The 20,498-nt window shown below is 40.9% G+C and overlaps 1 protein-coding gene across 4 annotated transcripts in view; it reads left to right on the top strand.

The window, feature by feature from the left end:
- Positions 1-19,773, top strand: part of NPNT (nephronectin) — an 82,579-nt gene extending 62,806 nt beyond the window's left edge. For all 4 annotated transcript variants that reach the window (XM_008267522.4, XM_008267523.4, XM_002717182.5 and 1 more), the window contains 4 exons: positions 6,332-6,418; positions 6,901-6,999; positions 15,370-15,626; positions 16,961-19,773. In XM_008267522.4, coding sequence (XP_008265744.1) covers positions 6,332-6,418; positions 6,901-6,999; positions 15,370-15,626; positions 16,961-17,056 — 539 coding nt within the window. In that variant the 3' untranslated portion in view covers positions 17,057-19,773. The remainder of the gene's footprint in view (positions 1-6,331; positions 6,419-6,900; positions 7,000-15,369; positions 15,627-16,960) is intronic.
- The last annotated feature ends 725 nt before the right edge of the window (positions 19,774-20,498 follow it).

Genomic DNA, 20,498 nt, shown 5'->3' with positions numbered 1-20,498 from the left:
GAGATGTCTGATACCTCCCCGAAGATTAAATTTTTGCTCATGTTTTCCAGGAGTGAGTTGTAGCTGCTTACAGGTCAGAATCCAGTACAGTGAATTCTGAAAGTTTTCAAAATTTTTGATTTATATTTTAATTGGATCCCATACTGGCTGCGAAAGAAAAAACAGTCTACTCTGGAAAGTATAAATGGAGTTCTTGTTGAATGTGACCCAAATCAAAAGTCAGATTTTTTAAGTTACATGCACATTTTTCCCAGAGAGTTCAAATTAAAATTGTGATTTGGAGCATGCTATTAACTCTTTCTATTTCTTTGTTTCCTCTTCTGTAAGTCAGGGATAATGGTAGTATCTACTTCATTGGACTGTTGTGAGAATTAGATGGGAGGGTGCATATAAGACTCCTAACCATAGTGGTTGGCACAAAATAAGAATGTAATACTTATTAGCTGTTACTAGTGCTGCTGTTGAATTCACTTATACAGTAATAATAGAATTTCCTACTTAATTCATAAAAAGATAGCCCAATGTTCTAGTTCTGAGTTGATATTTTTCAGATGCTTTTTTATTATGGTTTCTTACAATTTTAACATTATTTTTCGCTACATAGATCCCTTTGAAGTGAGTTGATTTGTCAGTGTGAGCCATTATGTGAGCAGAGAAAATGAAAACAGAAACTTGCTACTTTATATATGAGTCTCCCTTGCATGTTGCCAGATAATTGGAATATTAGATTTTACTTAGGTGTTTATAGTACCAAGTTAAACCGTTGTGTTGTTAAAATAGCGACTACATCCCCTCAATCTCTTTAATGCAGAAATGACAATAGCCTTTTTAAAGGTGAATCTGTGTAGATGGGGAACTCGCATGAGAGATTGGATGAATAATATTAGAAATACAGCTGTTTTTCTCCCTTTAAATAGATTCTTTGGGCCTGAGCATGTTGACAGCCGTTCCCTACAGGAGGTGGGCTTTGGCTGTACTCTAGCAGGTGTTTGTGATCCTTACAGTCTTGTTAGAACAGAAGCACCATTCAGAGATTCCCTTCCCCTGGGTTTCTCCAGAGAGTTGTTCTGCAGCTTCGTTAAAGGTGCATGCAACAGAAAGGAGCGCTAGGTGGGTCCAGGAACTGAGGAGCCATGTCTGTGTTCCGCCTTTCAGATAGGATTTTTCCAGTTCTGCTCTGGACTGTCAGCCCAAAGAGGGCTTTTGAACATTGTAAATTCTTCCCATGAGGTTAGAGCTTTGGCAAAGTCTTATTTCTATGGAGCGTAGAAACCCTTTTCTTTCTTTCTTTCTTTCTTTCTTTCTTTCTTTCTTTCTTTCTTTCTTTCTTTCTTTCTTTCTTTCTTTCTTTCTTTCTTTCTTTCTTTCTTTCTTTCTTTCTTTCTTTCTTTCCTTCCTTCCTTCCTTCCTTCCTTCCTTCCTTCCTTCCTTCCTTCCTTCCTTCCTTCCTTCCTTCCTTCTTCTTTTTTTTTTTTTTTTTTACAGGCAGAGTGGACAGTGAGAGAGAGAGACAGAGAGAAAGGTCTTCCTTTGCCGTTGGTTCACCCTCCAATGGCCGGCATGGCCGGCGCGCTGTGGCTGGCGCACCGCGCTGATCTGATGGCAGGAGCCAGGTACTTCTCCTGGTCTCCCATGGGGTGCAGGGCCCAAGCACTTGGGCCATCCTCCACTGCACTCCCTGGCCACAGCAGAGAGCTGGCCTGGAAGAGGGCAACCGGGACAGAATCCGGTGCCCTGACTGGGACTAGAACGCTGTGTGCCGGCGCCGCAAGGTGGAGGATTAGCCTAGTGAGCCGCAGCGCTGGCCGAAACCCTTTTCTTTTCACCAGTCATCAATAGGTGGTTAAGAATTTTCAAGAATAAGAGTAAAGACATTGCAGAAATCTATTTTCAGGCCTTTTACTTCTTTTTGGTCATTTAAAGCTAAAATCCATATATCCTGCCTCTGGAGGGAGAGGAAGGGAGCAAGTACTTCCTATAATCTTTGTCATCCATTCCCACCCTCAAACCTGTGCTCTCTAAAAATTTCTGTCTTCTACCAGAATGAACCTTCAGAATATTAGGAGAGTTACTGCGTTCCATTCTCTTCAACAAACTAGACCCCCAAGCATAGGAAGAATGTAAAACAGTGTTATCTTTAATCTCTTAGTCCAGCAAGAAACGCCAGAACTGGCCTGGGCAATGTCATGAGAACAGACTTAGAACGGAGACAGAATCTGCAAACCTATCTTGAGCAAATAATGCTTCTATTTTGCTACAGTTACTCTTTGCAAGAAGTGGGCAGTGGAGGTATGTATGATAATATTTACATTGACTTCTTAAAGTTCTCTTTAAGTAATCAAAATACAAATAACAGTCATACAGTTCCTCTATAATATATACTCTCACAGAACTTTTTTCTTCAGATGTTTTAGGTAAGCTTTTACATAATTAAATTTGTTTCTTTTTATAAACAATCTTTAAAATACAGAATTACAAAAGATAAAATGAATCAAGAAGTAAAAAAAAATCACTTTAATTTTCAATGCTTAGCCCACCACTACCAGCATTTTGGTATACTGATTTTCACTCTTTTTTCATGTATTTCACTCTTATTTTTAAAGATTGATTTATTTATTTGAAAGGCAGAGTTACAGACGGAGAGAAAAAGAGAGACAGACAGACAGAGGTCCTCCATCTGCAGGTTTACTCTCCAAAATGACTGTAACACTGGGGCAGGGCCATGTGTTGTTAGAGTGTGTAAGCCAGGAGCCTGGAATTCCATCCAACTCTCCCATGTGGGTGCAGGAGCCCAAGCACTTGGGCCATCTTCTACTGCTTTCCCAGGTGCCTTAGCAAGGAGCTGGATCAGAAGTGAAGCGACTGGGACATAAACTGAAATCTCATGCTGTTATTGCCATCGTTTGCTTGACCCTGGCCACAACGGCAGCCCCATCACTCTTTCTCTTGTCCCTTTTATCTTGAGATGATAAGCTGATACTACTTGAGTGATTTTTTCCACGACTTCCTTCACTTTATGTTTTCACATAAACTGAAATACTCCAGGGAGTGGGTGGTGTACCTTCTCTCGACGCTTCAATAGGATGCTCTTAACTTGTAGTGGTATGTGTGAGGAAGGAGAATTCGTTAAATAGTTGTGAAATGTCACAGAGCAGAGCCCCAGCATTGTGAGACAGCTGCTCAGCATTTCAGCATTTCAGGTCGCTGCATTCCCTGGGACATTTCCCAGCGAGGTACATGAAGGTGTGCAGGATCGCCCGATGCTAAGCTCAATCGTTCCTGAAGCCAAGTGCCTCAAATACTAATGAACAGCTGATGCTTTGCAGGTGGTTAAGTGACTAATTCTTTGGGTTGCTCTTTTATAAATGGATGATCTCATCTCTTCCTTTCTCTTAAACCTCATCTCAGGCTGCTTTCTCCATTTCTAAGTGTCTTCTAGCCACCACCAATTTCTTTCTCTAAATATTCCAACTCCATTCTTTGTAACTGCTGCCCACAGCCCCCTTCCCCCTACTCTAACTCCAGGCTTTCTGCTTGGAAAATTCCGCATTCTTCCCCTTTCAGCTTATTTTATTTGTTTGTCTTTTTATTTAGTGTCTCTTTTAAATTTGAAAGAGAGATAGATCTTCCTCCTGCTGGTTTACTCCCTAAATGCCTGCAGCAGCTGGGGTTAGCCTCGGCCAAAGCCAGGAGCCTAGAACTCAACCCAGGTCTCCCATGTGGTGGCAAGAACCCAAGTACCTGAGCCACCACCTGCCGCCTCCCAGGGTGCGCGTTAACAGGAAGCCAGGATTGAGAGCAGAGTGAGGACTCGGATGTAAGCTGCAGGTGTCCTGACCCCTGCATGCCACATGCCTGCCCTGCCTCAGTTTAAGTGTTGCTTCCCCAGAGAAAACCTCCTTGACTGCACTTTAGAAACACAGGCCCCTGATGCCAGGGAACTGCATTATCCACCCTCGTCTCCCTGACTCAATTTGCCATTTGACAATCTTTCATTGGGTGACAACGAGGAGCTTAAAAAAGTGTCATTCCTTCCCTGTAATACGGTCCTGCAAAAATTGAGCTACCCCACTTCACAGATAATTTAGGTTACCACAAGAAAAGGGAACAAAAGTGGAATTGTTGAGTAGAGTGTTTATAGCTCTGTGTCATGGGAATTGGCGCACGCTTGCCTACAGTTTTGCCATATTTCCAGTAACCAGCAGAGCAGCCCCTTCTCAGGCCTCCAGAGGAAGGGGGAGGTGTAACTGGATGATGTTGCTGATCAGGTTGAGTCCCACGTGTCGTCTGTCGTCTGTCATCTGTCCCAGCTTCTTCTATCCCTGTCCCTGTGAGAAGGGAGGGGGCTTCATGGCTTGATTCTTTGAAATAGAAAGAAAACAAATCAGTAGCGGTAAGCTAGAAACAGTTAGTACAAATATTATTAGATTGTGACTTAATTTAAAAATTTTGCTAAAAATAACAGGAGCCATCACTGAAAAGTGTACCCTCTTGAATGATGTGTGTTCCGTGGTATTCTACATGTTTCACTCCCTGCCTTATATAAATAGAACTAATTAATGGACGTTCTGGCAAAGAGCAGGGAGTATTCCTTGGCCTTTGGCCAGCAATTCCTCTTACCACCACCACCACTCCAGCACATTCCAACCCAGTTACTGTTCATGATGGCTTCTGGCATTTTTCCTTCTAGGCCCTTTTCAGAATTTAGAATTACCAGGCTCATTTATCTCCATGTTTAGTGTCTGCTTCTCCCACTAGAATTAGAATCAGGGCCATGTTGGACTGGTTCACCCCATTCATCCTGTCTCCACGGTGCTATCACAGTGCCCAGCATTTGGTTGGCAGATGGGCATTGCACGAAGAAATAGATGATTTAAATGCATCAGTTATTTTTGAAATGGGTTTTTAAGCTCTGTCCCAGTTGTGTCATTTGAAGAAAAGTGTTGACAGAATGCATGGGTTCCTGAGCGGATCTTTGCATTCACTCCATAAACACTTCTTGAGTGCTTGTCACCAGGTCAAGCCCTGGAAATGCTACATGGAAAAGATGTGACCGATGCCCCCCTAGGAGCTCAGGGACTGGCACATGTGTGTGTGTGTGTGTGGATAACCACACTTCTTTATGAAAGCATGCAACAGAGGTGTGTAAACACGAGCTGTCAGAGCACAAGGGAAGGAAAGGAGCCGCCTGGAGCATGAGGATTGTCACAGAGGCAGTGGCATTTACGCTGGGCCTTGAAGATGGGATGTTTGGCAGGTTAATTAGCAGACAGGAGAGCACTGGGCTTGGAGTCGTGAGAATGAATGTTCTGTTTGGACAGGGTTGTATATCTTGGTGGGAGGATTGCAGATGCTGCACCAACAAGTTTGGATTTAGTTTTAGAGGAGCCAGGGCACCTGCTTAAATGAAGGATGCATGGTAAGAAATATCTATTAGAATGCAACAGTGGACAGGGCTCATTGGAGGGGAATAGATGCTGTGGTTCCAAAACCAAACCATACCCTACAGTTGCAGGCATGCGTTGGCTGTTGCAACAGTCTTAAAGTAAATACCAATGTACCTTTTTTTTTTTTTTTTTTTTTTTTTTTTGACAGAGTGGACAGTGAGAGAGAGAGACAGAGAGAAAGGTCTTCCTTTGCCGTTGGTTCACCCTCCAATGGCTGCTGCGGCAGGTGCGCTGCGACTGGCGCACCGCGCTGATCCGATGGCAGGAGCCAGGTGCTTCTCCTGGTCTCCCATGCGGGTGCAGGGCCCAAGTACTTGGGCCATCCTCCACTGCACTCCCGGGCCACAGCAGAGAGCTGGACGGGAAGAGGAGCAACCCGGACAGAATCCAGCACCCCGACCGGGACTAGAACCCGGTGTGCCGGCGCCGCAAGGCAGAGGATTAGCCTAGTGAACCGCGGCACCGGCCACCAATGTACCTTTCATGGAGGTGGATTTTAGACTTGCAGAGAGATGAACATTTTGGTAGAACTTGAAAGTTCTTTTAAAGTGTATTTTACAGATGAAGAGTTTTACACTATTTTTATGTTGAATTTTAGAAACTTTTGAAAATTATTTTTTGAATCACACTGAGATCAATGTTACAATATAAATTGCTGCAGAACAACATGAATTTTCATGTGAGATGTAGTTATGGATTTCGGGTTGTTTCAGAGGAGTGAAACGCCTCAGTTTTTCCCCTTGCCCATTGTTAAAAGTAATACCACCACATGGCCCACTTCCTTAAAATAAATCTATTTCTATGTGTATTAAAAAAAGAGAAAAAAAAGTAATGCCTCAATACCTCATAAACAAACCAATACCTTGAAATTCTTTCTTTTCCAGTTCCACGGCAGCCTTCAAATGATCTCTTTGAAATATTTGAAATAGAAAGAGGAGTCAGTGCAGACGACGAAGCCAAGGACGATCCAGGTAGACACTTGCGCTCCTAGTACTGTTAAGATGTCTTCATTTATTTTCCTCCATTTCCTGAAAATGACTTTTAAATTGTACATTGTTTGGTATCATTTGGGAAAATGCTGCATCTTTTTTGATAACTCAGTTTCCACTGTAGTTAAAGCAGTTGAGCAGAAGTAATTATGAATCATCATTTTCTTTTTAAAAAGGTATTAAAATGGTATTTATATTGTGAGAAGGAAATCATATTTTACAAGTGACAGTGTAACAGGGTCATCATTTGGCAACACCTCTGTTCTATTTTTACAGCTGATTCTACAGGCACAATTATGCTGAGAAAGTATTCATGTGACTTCCTTTTGATCTCACGGAAAGAAGTTTTGGGGGGATAGTTAAGTGTGGGTAGGAGAGAACACTTGTGCAGATGCTCCGAGTTTACAGATCTGTTTTTGTCCATTGACTATGATCTACTCTTCTTTCTGGTCATTTCTTTGTAGGTGTTCTGATACACAGTTGTAATTTTGACCATGGACTCTGTGGATGGATCAGGGAAAAAGAAAATGACTTGCACTGGGAACCCATCAGGGACCCTGCAGGTAAAGCCATTGTCATCTGACTCTTTCTGGTACACAGTTCAGTTCAGTCCTCCTGAGGAGCAAGTTCTACGAATCAAGTATACTATAGGGTGTCTCTGTGCTTACTTAATGAAGAAGGTCAGAATAAAAAAACATGCCTAGCATTTTTCTTTCTTTTTTTTTTTTTTGGAAGTGAGTCAAATTTGTTAGGTCTCAACTAATATTATATTATGGGAGACAAGTACTTAATTAAAAGGCCAGCTAATTTCTCTCAAAACTTTGGTAAATTAAACATTTAAACTCATTCTGGTATAGACTTCTCAAGTTATTCCCAGGAATGAAGGAGATGACATGTAGTTATATCAACCATGCTAGTGGTCCCTGTGGAAGGTTCTATAAAGTTGTGATTATCAGTCTGACAAAAAATGCACTGTAAATTGGATACAGGCAAACATAGCCATGTTACCAGCACTTATTTAACTAGAGGATACTAGAAAGGTGGATTTGGACATAGTCCCCTGGGGTGATTTTTAAATTAGACAGTCCCTCTTAATCTCAAGTTTCAGGACTTTCAAGGTGTTTTGTCCTCTAGTTTCAGGAAGCAGAGCTACACATTGTTGTTTTCTTCCCCTTGGCCAACTGAATGCAACAGTGAGGAGTTTGATTTATCTTTCTCCTTTTTTTGTACTCTTGATATTAGATTATAAGAATAAAAGATAGAAGATGTGAAGAAAAGGTGTATTATTTCATTTATTTTAAAAGCTTATTTCTTAAATACTGTGCCTTGGGTATAGATAAAACACAGAACATAAAAGTTAACTTGAAAAAGGAGTGTTTTTCAAACTTTAGTGTGCACACAGATCAGCTAGGGTCTTGTCCCATGCAGATTCTGTGTGTTTCTAACAGGATCCCTGGAGATACTTACGGTGCTGGTCCTCAGTGTACATTTTACGGTGCTGGTCCTCAGTGTACATTTTGAGTAGCAAGTTATTTAAAAATGTATCTAAAACGTATTCATGATATCCTCTAAGAATGCAATATAACATTTAAAAATAAACATTTTAGGTAAAGTTTAAAAATATGAGTATTCAATAAACTAAAATTTCTTTGAGTTTTTAGATTTTTTTTAGTTTGAAGGGAAAATATCACTTAACACCCTAGACAAAGTATGTTGGCTCTCATTCTTAAATACTCTCCTATTTAAGGTTACCTCTGAACAGGACAATGCTATTTTTGTCACAACTATATGTGAATAAGAGAGAAAAACAACACAAATTTAGTAAATGCTGTAGTCCTAACTCATTCATCATCTCATTAATTTATTGAATCCTTTGTCCATCCTGTGAGTGGTTAATATTGTCTTTATTTCACAGAGGAATTATGGGTGCTCAGAGATGTTCATGCCACAGAGCTAGATAGAGGTAGAATTTCTGACTTTATGTCCAGGTCTCTGTACCACCCAGGCAGCTTCCTCGGCAATTTGACCCCCAGAACATCTGCAGCGTTGTTCTGCATTTGTCACTGTCCCACGGTCCGGCCTCAGTTATGTGGCAGTGTGCAGCAGATCCCAGGTCTGTAGATTTGACTGCCTGCTGACCTGGTGCAGTTTGCTACACGACTCTGGCAGTCGTGTGTGATAGAATGGTGAACAATCTTTACAATCATAATGAATAACTCTTTCAGGTAAGGTGCATTGGGGAGCAAATTCAAGCTAAATTCAGACAAATATATTTTATTTATATGCTGATAGTCTGTGTAATATATTTGATTTTTAGAATTTGAACGCTATACTTTAGAACAATTTAGGACTTCTTCAACATTTTTTATTATACATAAATTTTTGTGACCCAAATTCCCCTTGAACTTTTGGTGGATAAATGGAAGAGGGTTGGAAATTAGGGTGATAGACAAAAAGAAAGAAAAAAAAAAACCACATTTGGGATGGTCGTTGGGCTGTTTCAGTGCAGAACAGATGGAAAGGAAGTGGTTGCTGCTTGGGTGACTGATGACTCCTGATGATTGGCTCTGGCCCCTGGAGGATGCTTTTCTGGGGCTGGTTTAAGTTTTCCCAGCCCCGTGGTATTGAACTTAGATATGGAAGACACGTTGACCTAACTAGTTGATTCAGAGCTGGAAGGGAAAGTGATTGTGCTGGCGTGGCCAACATCATAAAAGCTAGGTTAGGGATGCATACAAGGTATGGCTTATGGCTTAGAACCCAGCTACACAGCTTGGGGGTGCAGGGAAGGTGGGACTGAGCACTAAATGTGAAAAGCTCTAGAATGTGAGTGGATAATAGAATCAGTATGAATGCTGTTGCTACCAAAAAGATGGGTCATCTTCATAGAAATCTGGTATTTTTCCAGAATGGAAAAATCCATTTTTGGTTCAGTGGTTAATCCACTTGTAGTTATTTTTGGTTTGAGAACTGTATGTTACTGAAAAGAGAATGACTTGGAAGGAAAGGTATCTTGAAGCCTATGGAAAACAGGTAAAGAAACCATAATGTTTAACCTGGAAAAGATGTAATAGAGCAAGGCTGCTTTTCAAATAATTGTCCCAGAGTTAGAGTTGTTCTCTGTGCCCACAAGGAGATGAGAGGTACAAAAAATGGCTGAAAGCTGCAGGAAGTATGATTTTGGTTCACTCTTAGAATGAACTTTATAATATGCAGAGCCATCTAAACAGAGAGCAGGCTGATGTGGAAGTAATGAGTTCTCTGTGCTGGAGGCATCTGACTGGGTGACATGTGGCCAGGTGTTATTGAAGGCTGTTTTGCATGTCACATAAATGTTGGATTTGCACATCTCTCAAGCCAGCTCTGAGAGCCTCTGATTCAGAATGGAATGTCCCAGGCAATCTCCAGTGTATTGTTGAGTGGGCTTCTAGCTTAGAAAACAGGATGGGGAGCTGGCACTCTGGGATACCTTCGGGCACAGCATACCATTCGGGCACCAGTTTAAGTCCTGGCTGCTCCACTTCATATCCAGCTCTCTGCTAATGTGCCTGGGAAAGCAGCAGAAGATGGCCCAAGTACTTGGGCCCCTGAACCCAAGTGGGAGACCTGGAAGAAGCTCCTGGTTCCTGGCATCCGATCAGCCCAGCTCCAGCGATTATGACCATTTGGGGAGTAAACCAGCAGATAGAGGATCTCTCTCTCTCTCTCTCTCTCTCTCTCTCTAACTCTAACTCTCTCTCTCTCTCTCTCTAACTCTGCCTTTCAAATAAATAAGTAAATATTAAAATTAAAACAGGATTGGGAGAGCCAAAGATGGCACAGAGCTGGCAGAAAGGGGAAGGAATGCACAGTCTGTGTCAGGGGAATTGCAAAATATACCAGGGAATTGTAACCATACCCAAATAGGAGAATGCTAAAGTTTGTGTGTGTGTGTGTGTGTGTGTGTGTGTGTATCACATGCAAAGAACAGAATATAAGCAATTATATAATTTCTGCCTGTTATTCTAATTACCAAATTGCTTACTTGTTTCTATCCAGATTAAACCATTTGTAAAAGAATATATATTTGGGTTTCTAGTTAGACTTATTTTAATGGTATATGGTTCTTTTCAAGATCTAGACTGCCAAATACTTTCATATGCCAATATAAGTCCTAAGGAAACTCTCAAACAAATTTGAAACCTTGAGAAGCAACTCAAAACATGTGAATTTGCAAACTGCCCTTCTTGGTGCTACTAGGTTTTATTTATCACATGCACTCTTGAGCCTAATTGTGAGATGTAAGATTAATGCATTCCTCTGAGAAACAGAAAACTGTGCTGCTGACAGATGTGCTGTGCTCCAGGTAGGTAGCTGTGGCCCTGAGGACACTCCTTTCTCCTGTAGATGGCAAGGCTAGGCCTGGGGCTCGTTCCTGGAGCTATCATCCCTGGAGAACAAGAGTTAAAAGCAACCAGCACCCTGTCCACTACTGAAAGCTACAGGAGTTTCCTAAAATAACTCCTAAGTATGCTAGTTTGTACATACAACTGTAAAAACATTATTTTGAAATACACATAAATGGGAAAATAACGAAAGTGGGAGACCCTGCCATCTCTGGCTTCCATCCACCCTCCCCAGATACAGCCAGTCTCTTGTTATCTTTCCAGAGAGATATTTTTGCACACAACAGCACCCCCCCTCTGTACCTTGCTGTCGTTCCTTAATGATATTATCTTGGGAGTAAACCAGAACCTGGACTTGGAAGCCAGGATGGCTGGGCTGAAACCTAGCCCCATTGTTTATAGCTTACTAGCTTTGACCTTAAGCAAGTGACTGAAATAGGCATGATCAGTAGTATCTCCCGAACATATTTAAACCATTTTAAGCCATGTTTGGCTTAGAGTTACTGTTAAAATGGTATTAGCCATGGAGGTTGAAGATTGTCCTGTATCAGTCCTTACAAAACACCTTCAGCCATGTTCATAGCCATTACTGTTGGTCACCAGATGTCACACAGTGTATGTAACCAGCCTGCTACAGAGGAACATGCCAGCCTGCTGGTGGTTCAGATGATGCTGCAGGGTAGCCCTGTATTTATATTGCTTTATATTTGTTTGAATATATCATATTTGTGGAATGAATTCCTAGACACAGAATTGCTGGGTCAAGGGAATTTGCATTTGGAATTTTGATAGATTTTACCAAATTGCCATTCATAAGAGTTGTAACAGTTTATATACCCATTAACAATATTTAAGAACCATCCCAGCACAGGTACTATAAAATTTGCTTTTAATCTTTGTCAAGCTTGTAGGTGAAAAGGCAAGTCATTTTTACTTTAATTTGCACTCGTAATTGTAAAAAGTTGACCAGGTTTTCATATATTTAAAAAACTTTTTTTTCTAATGCGTCTTATTTTTCCTTATTTTTTAGTGTTGACTGATAAAAGTTATCTACATAAAAAGGAAAATGTTCCCTTTTTCACGTGTTACAAGTGCTTGCTTGTATCTTAAAAAAGTAAAAATTTGGGACCATATGCTCTCCAATAAGAAATTACTAAATGATTAACAACATACTTACAGCTATGAACTGTCTATATTTTCTGAGATAAAATGGCTGTGATTTATCAATGTTGCCAATTTAAAGATTTACTTGAAAGTCAAAATTACAGAGAGAGGGAGACAGAGATAGCTCTTCCATCTGCTGGTCCACTCCCCAAATGGCTGCAATAGCCAGGAGCTTCACCAGGGTCTCCCATGTGGGTGCACGGGCCCAAGCACTTCCACTGCTTTCCCAGGTGCATTAGCAGCTGGGACTCAAACCAACACCCATATGGAATGTGGCGTCACAGGCAGTGGCTTTACGTACTATGCCACTATACCACCCCCCAATATTGCAAATTTAGTATTATTTTTTAAATGTTCATATTTATATGCATGTATTTGAAAAGTGCAGACATCAAGATGTTAGAAGTGTCTCTGGGTTATGGGTTTATGGTTTATTTAAATCTGTATGTTCTTCTCTTTCTCTCCCAGTGGACACAGATTATTTGTTAGAAAAAAAAAATTAAGCAGTTTGCATTGGAAGGGTAAATGCCAGCAAACCATAATGATTTTATTTCTTCCTGGGCTGTTTTTTCAGGTAGACCATAAAATACAAAGAACATCACTGTGAAACTCCTTATACCTTCCTTTTACCAAGGAGTTAACTGATTAAAGTAATAAACTCTATGTTGTTCTCTTTGTCACTTGCATTGATAGGGTACCAACCACTATAGAATTAAAGTTTAGGGGTGGGTTTTATGGCACAGCAGAATAAACCACTACTTAAGATGCCCACATCCCATGCTGGAGTGCTGGTTTCCGTCACAGCTCCTCCACTTCTGATGCAGTTTCCCGCTAATGTATCCTGGAAGGCAGCAGAGGCAGCAGACGATGGCTGAAGAACTTGGTCACTGCCATTCTCAGGGAGACCTCCTGGCATCGGCCTGACCCAGTCCAGGCTGTTGAAGGCATTTGGGGAGTGAACCAACAGATGGAAGATTTCTCTCTCTGTCTCCCCCAACCCCTCTTACTCTGCCTTTGAAAGAAATAAGTCTTTTAAAAAATTAAATTGTATCACGTAGCTTTCTGATTAAGTTTTCCAGTATATATTATTTATTCTCCTTGCATCTTAAAAATATTTTTGATGTTATACTTTAAACTGAATGAAAATATTTAATATAGTTTTGTATTTGATCCAATATTTTAGAATCAGAAGTGAAATTTTTATGTAAGAAGAAACTTGCTTGGGAGGCTGGACTGGTTTTTCCCTAAGTTTCTGTTCTGATTTTATAACATTTCCGTAATTACAAAAGGAAAAAATTCTTCATAGTAAAAATAGAATTTAATGGTTAAGGTGTGCATGTACCACATCACAGTTCCTGGGTTCAGTTCCTGGCTGCATTTCCTGACTCCAGTTTCCTGCCAAGGCAGACCCTGGGAGGCAGTGGTGATGGTTCAATTAATGGATTCTTAAACCCACTTAGAAGGACTCCCTTTGGAGCTGGCCCTGGCTGAGCCCCTGCTGTTATAGGCATTTGAACCAGCAAAAGGGAGCTCCACCTGTCTCTGCCTCTCAAATAAAAAAAAAAAAAATTAAAACCAAAACTTTGTTGCCCTCAGCAGCTCTGTATGTAACCTCATTCATCTGCATGTAACCTCATTCATCATGCTTAAAATTTTAGAGTTCTAGATACTCGTAGAAAATGATTAATTTGAATCTTATCAGGAGCTTTGGTTTACCCGGTTGTCATGTTTGCTGGCAGTTTTGCACAGAGTGACATGGGTATGAATTCCATAGACATTTAACATCAGCTTTGCTTTCTTAAAACTTGCAGGTTAACTGTCGTAACATCATATCTTAGTCTTTATCACAATACCTGTATTGACTCAAAATCTTATAGGGAAACACTTAAAATCCATGTAAATATTTTGGGCCTAAATATTATGGGGGTTGAAATGTTGGGGAAAGGCATGCGCTGGTGAGAGGAAGTAAGAAACTGTGTCTGTGTTTTTAGTGATTTAAGTATCTGAGTCAAACAACTGTCTCCCTACAGTTTCTTGCTATCTTCTTAGAACATCATTTATCCATTCAACAAACAGCTTCAAACACCTACTTCATGCTAGGAGTGTAATGCAGAGGTTTGGGAGAAAGAAAGGTGCTGACTTCAAACTGCCTTTTGGGTGCACTTAGCACCATGCCTAGGACATCATAAGCATCCCAGCCCCGCAAAATCACCCAGGGCCTCCGAGAGACCAGAGGGGACTTGGGAGAGGAGAAGACATTCCAATCTTAAGTCTTACATAAATGAAGTACCAGAAAGAGACGATGATTTTTCATTTAACTGGGAAGGAAATGGGTTTCCTACCAAAGCAGACACATGTGGTCAGCATTCCAACCTCATTTTTCCTGTGGACACATAAGTGTTGAAGCATCATGTTTTTCAGCTGGCTGACATGAAGCAGCCCCAGAGGAGTCTCGCTTGTGCAGAGTTGAGTTTCAAAAACACCACTTAGAACTCTCCCTGGAGACGTAGCAGCCCCTCTTCACTGTTGCTTAGACTTTTACTTAAAATTGTAGTTTCCCTAACAACAGAGGGATGCAAATTCCGTAGCGCTAGGTATCTGAGGACACCACCAAGTAACCTGTCTAAAGTGGAAGTTTTAATGAGCATTGTGGTCGGGTATTTATATGTAAAGGAATATATCCCTAAATAATGCCATAGGTTTGTTTCAACATAAAAATATTTTGAAGTACTTACCTCCAAAGAAAGCTGGTGCTCTTGGAAGATGGGTTAGGGCTTCCAAGACCCCTCTGTGTCCTTCCGGAGTTAGGTGTATACCAGTGTGACAGGCATGGCGATTTCCAGTTTGGATTTTTTTTGTTGTTTTGTGTTTAAAGATCCTTCCATCTTTAGAGATTCAAAAACAAAGGGAGGAGAGAATAAACAGGTGGAGTCCCCTTTAAATCACCCTGTCTGTAGGTGGATTTTCCACACAGGAAATTCTCCCGGGCAATTTGGGGTCACCTCTACTAGACACCCAGCTGATTCTGCTGAGGGGCTGGACAACACAAACATAAAGCGCTGAGGGTCAGGAGATGCTGAATGGGTGTGTCCGTGGACACCGATGTTTGTCTCATCATTTCCTCTCGGAATACTCACAGTGCTCAGGTTTCTGATGGTTGTGTATCCTTGCTGTAACTTCTACTCTCCAGGAGCAGAGTGAGTGAGAGTTTTCTGTAAGCACACACAGTTTTAGACAGGCATTGAAATAAGTCGTCTGGAATTCTTAACAGAGGACTGTCACAGTCCAGAGTTTGTTAAAACAAAGAAAGCAAGCTCCTGCCCAAGCTGTTTGTGCCAGCAGGGGAAATCATCACGTACACACGGTCCTGCCTTTGCATTGCAGGTGGACGGTATCTGACCGTATCGGCAGCCAAAGCCCCAGGGGGAAAAGCCGCCCGCTTGGTGCTACCTCTCGGCCATCTCATGCACTCAGGGGACCTTTGCCTGTCCTTCAGGCACAAGGTGGAGGGGCTGCATTCGGGCAGCCTCCAGGTGTTTGTGAGGAAACACGGTGCCCACGGAGCAGCCCTGTGGGGAAGAAATGGAGGCCATGGCTGGAGGCAGACCCAGATCACCTTGCGAGGGGCTGACGTCAAGAGCGTAAGTAGATCTGCAAAGGAGGCTGAACCTGGGAGCTTTTCCTTTCATAGGAGAACTCTGGGGTCTGAATTTGAAGAGGCCTCGCTCTGTGAATTCAGGCTCAGACAAAGGTTTGCGTTCCTCTGGGCATGCTGACTCCATTCATTGCCTCTTTCTGTAATCGCATTCTGCCTCTTCATCCTTCTTCATTGCGACCTGTGCCTCACCACCCTCCCCACCCTGCCGAAGACCCATCCTCAATGAAAAAAAGAAAAAATGAAAAGTAAAAACAATTCATGGAGGCTTTAAAGGGCAGGGGTGGTGAGCTTAACAATGCTTCCTTTCCCTTTTCCTTCGAACTTTTACTACCATAAATTAATATGGAGATGGTTCTTTAAAGTCCATTTTCCCCCTTTGCTCCAGAGATCATAGTGGGATCTCTAGAGTGGGAACCCACAACTGCAATTAGAAAGCACTCTTCTATTCAGGACAGGATGTGGGAAAGACTTGGATTGAATAAATTTTATCTTAGGTAGCAAGAAAATAATCTACAACAAAATTGATGAACGCATTTGGAAAAACATTTTTATGTTGATGCCTATAAACTTATTTTGTTAGGAAATCCTGCATCAATCTCTTTAGGTACAGTTTTCCAGAAACTATTTTAGGAAGAAAAAATCGACTTTGTTAATACAGCTATTATCAGAGTAATTTGATTTTTTCTCTTTTTTTTCTTAAATTTTTCTTAGTACAGTATTTGGAGAAATAAAACAAGATAATAAGTTGTTTCCAATCATATCATTGATGGATTTGAATCTTTTTTAAAACAAATAGAGGTTCTCTACAGAAGATAAAATATTAGAAGAATGAAAGGTTTTATTTTTTAACAGTGTTATTGGATCATGGTATTTGATTGATCCCATTTTTGGCAACAAAGCCACGTGAAGCAAAAGGAGGAACTAAGAAACACCTGAGACAGGCTGCATGATTCTGATCTTTCAGAGATGTGGCGCTTCACTTCTGACCCTCATATCCCGTCACATTCTCCTAAGCTTGGTTACCTTTGACAAGAGTACATACTTTGTATGCTCATAAATTCAAATAGTCTACAGTTTAGAACGGCTTTTTAAAGGGTAGTTGATTCTGAGCAATGTGCTCTGATGAACAACTTCCTGATGCCTCAAGTGTCTTTTAAAGAAACAAGCCTTCAGTGACGCTGGCAACTAAGTTCTGTTTCCTCCTGTTAAATAAGTTCCAAACTGAGGTTGGGGGAAGGTTTGCCTTTGTTTTGCTGAAAGAGCGGGCACTGGAAAGGGGCAGAGGAGGCTTGACTGGTGTGTGCGTTCTCTCCCTAGGTCATCTTCAAAGGTGAAAAAAGGCGTGGTCACACTGGGGAGATTGGATTGGATGATGTGAGCTTGAAAAAAGGCCACTGCTCCGAAGAACGCTAGCAACTCCAGAACTAGCAATGAACTACTGTGTTGCTCCCTCTTCTTTTTTCCAATCCTCACCTTCTCTCCTCTTCTCCCTCTTGACAGGCCTAAGAGAAGAGTGGGTCAGTGGGTCAGGAGAAAGTCTGGTTGGTGACCCGTGTCTCAATGGCCTGCTTTTGCAATCCCAATGAGCAGTGACAAGGGCACCTGTAGACACGTACAAACCACCTTTTGGTGTTGCCTTCCACCCTGTGTCTCTTTTAGGAAGGCCTTTGGTGTGGTGATCCGTACTATCTTTCATCCTGGTTACAAGATGCTCCTTGTAGCAAAATGTGGAAGTTTTCAAAAGAAAACTGTGCACGTGGGCATTCTGTTGTCTGTTGAGTGTTGCACCATGAGTAGTATTGGCTTCCCTTAAAATGAGATGTACAATGTGCTTGTGAAATCGGTTTATCCTCCTCATTTTAGTTAGTTCTGGCCTGACCTGAACTCTGACTTTCACTGTTGATTACTTTGTAAAAGAAGGGTGTGTAATATATCAAGATGCATCTATTCTTGTTACCCGTATTTTTCTTTTAAAGACAATTATGTAGAGTGGGCACGTAACCTCTCATAAGTAGTATTGTGCTTCGTGTAAATGTGCTATTGATATTAAGTATTTACGTGTTCCTAAGATTTACAGACTCTAGTTGCAAAGTAAAAGGCAGCTTGTGATCTCTTGAGTTAAAAAATACATGGTGAAATGTCATTTGGTTCTATGACCTTATATTGGAAGCAAAAGAATATCAGCAGAAGTGTCAGGTTGTGGTAGAAGAGTGATGAATTTTTCTAATGGCCTTGAATTTGATCTCTATGAAGGATAGTGAATCATTCAGGGAGACAAGAAACTGCAGTTAATCGTAACTATTACGAGTTATACTTTAAGACCAACAGCTTTTACCATCATAACATGGCTTTCGGGTAGTTTGTGAGAAGCGTGTAAAACTTCCGGTTGTTTCAGAGAAAATATCTTGTTGGTGGAAGCAGAGTGAGAGGAAGTATGGGGAAAGCGCCATGGGACAGATTTTCATATTGTTTTCAATTGATGCAACTTAAGCAGGTGTAGCTTGTAAGTTATGAGCTGTATCAAAATGGAAGAAGATGCAAGACCTGGGCTTGGAGGCATTGGATGTGTTGGAATGAGATCTGCCCCGAGAAGCAGGATAAGATTGGAATTGTAAGATCCATAAATGCACAGTGATATTTCTTCCTTGCATATTCTACCTTTATTCTAAAAAAAAAAAAAAAAGACTTAAAAGGCAACTTACTCCTGAGGCTTTTCTTCATTTCAGATTAAGTAATCAAAATGTTTTCTGCTGTTTTTGCCAGGAATCACAAAGATGATTAAAGGGTTGGAAAAAGAGATCTATGATGAAAAGATAAAGGAACTGGGATTATTCAGCCTGGAGAAGAGAAGACTGAGGGGCAAACCCTTGATGGTTTTCAAGGATATGGAGGGTTGGCACAGAGAGGACGGTGAGCAGCTGTTCTCCATATGCACTAAGAATAGAACGGGAGGAAGCAGGCTCAAACTAGAGTATGAGGGAGCGTTTCCTGACAGGGACAGTTGTTAATTTGGAATCCTTTATGAAAAGAAGTGTGGATCTACAATCTAGCGTTCTCTTTCTCTCTTTCTCTCTCTCTCTGACCTCTCTGTCTCTCCCCAACTCCTCACCCCTCCCTCGCCTCCCAGCAGCTTTTTAAAAATCAGATAAAGATTTAAGGTGGGTAAAGATGTCGTTACTTCATGGTAAAGTAACATGTTACAGAGTCTCCCAGAAGAGGTTTTGATCCTTTGAGTAGGTAATGAAAGTCTTCAGAACTAAGCAATTTGGACTAAGCGCCAATTGAGGTGTTTCCCTCGTGAGCCCCCAGTGGAAGGAGATCAAAGGAGGAAAAGCCAACCTAAGGCTGAGCTCACTGAAATGTCTCTCTCTTTCTGCCAAACCTAGCAGTATTCAAACAAAAAGTAAACGATAATTTAAAAAAAAAAAAAAACTGTTTATACCGAAAGAGTAGGATAGGCAGATATTATCTCAGTAATGCTCTAACACGGTGATGTTTGAAGCATTTTTTTTCTTGGTTAAGGTGTAAACCTTTCACTTGCTCAATGGATGATGCTTCAGATGTTTTTAACAGACCCTAGCAAGGAACACAGTTCAGAGAGATTTTTGTCTGGTGCGTTCTCTTCGCTGTGTATATGATAAGTTAACTTAGTTTCTGAAAAAAGGTGCAGTGTCCAATACCTCTCGACCATTCTTTCCCCTGGTTGGCACCATTCAGTTTCCCTGACCAGTTGAGATCTCCCAGGTTTCACAGAAGGGTAACACATTTGGAACAATAGGTACAATAGAAAGTCTTTTATCATTTAACTTGGTAGAGGCAGGACTGGACAGGGAATACAAATCTCCAAGCCTTTGAGTGGAAGCCAGAAAAACATGGCTTTAGACCCATTTTTAATGATTCATTTCCTTTTGGCCAGATAACTGCACAATTGAAGATGAAAGGGGAAAATAGTTGTGAAGTTCATTCTTAGGTGCCAATAATACATTGCACTAAACTGATGGAAGAAGTTATCCAAAGTACTGTATAACAGCCTGTTTATTATTTAATGTTTTCTAAAGTGAAAAATGTTAGTGGTTTTCCAAACAGCCAAATAAAACAATTCTTTGTAAATAAAAATATTGTTGTTAATACCAGTGGTCTGTTTCTTATTGTTTTGAGTTTTTTTTTTTTTTTTTTTTTTTTTTTTAATGACTGGGAAAAAGTGTGTTGACATAGTACCTTGACAGTACACAAAAGTCATCCATAGTAGAATCCTCTTTACTGCTTGGAAGGCTGGAGACAAAGATACTGCTTACATTATGGTGATTTCTGGGTTGTAAAATACAACACACTTTTCATCAGCAATCAGATCTTTATGACCTTTGTTGTGCCTTAGCAAATTGCTTTAGTTACGCTTTACTGTAAACATTTGCTTCAGATTTTTTGACGAAAAGGTAGGATAAGCCATAAGAGGCAAGGCAGTAAAGGCAAAAATAGACAACTGGGATTACATCAAGTTATGAAGCTTCTGCACAGCAAAGGAAACAACAAAGAAAGAGGAACAGATAGAATGGGAGAAAGTATTTGCAAACTCTACATCTGATAAAGGATTAATATCCAGGATATATAAGGAGCCCAAGAAATCAACAAGACAAATACTCCAGTTAAGAAATAGGCTAAGGACATGAACAAGCACTTTTCAAAGGATGAAACACAAACGCCAACGGACAAATGAAAAGATGCTCAGAATCACTAGCCATCAGGGAAATGCAAATAAAAACCACAGTGAGGTTTTTTACCTCACCCCAGTTAGAAAGGTTATCATTCAAAAGTCAAAAAAATAAATGCTGGAGAGAATGTGGGGGAAAAGGTACCC

Source organism: Oryctolagus cuniculus, chromosome 8 (assembly GCF_964237555.1).
Source record: "Oryctolagus cuniculus chromosome 8, mOryCun1.1, whole genome shotgun sequence".
NCBI classification, from domain to species: domain Eukaryota; kingdom Metazoa; phylum Chordata; class Mammalia; order Lagomorpha; family Leporidae; genus Oryctolagus; species Oryctolagus cuniculus.
The sequence above is the reverse complement of the archived record's forward strand: the minus strand, read 5'-3'. Positions and strand labels throughout refer to the sequence as shown.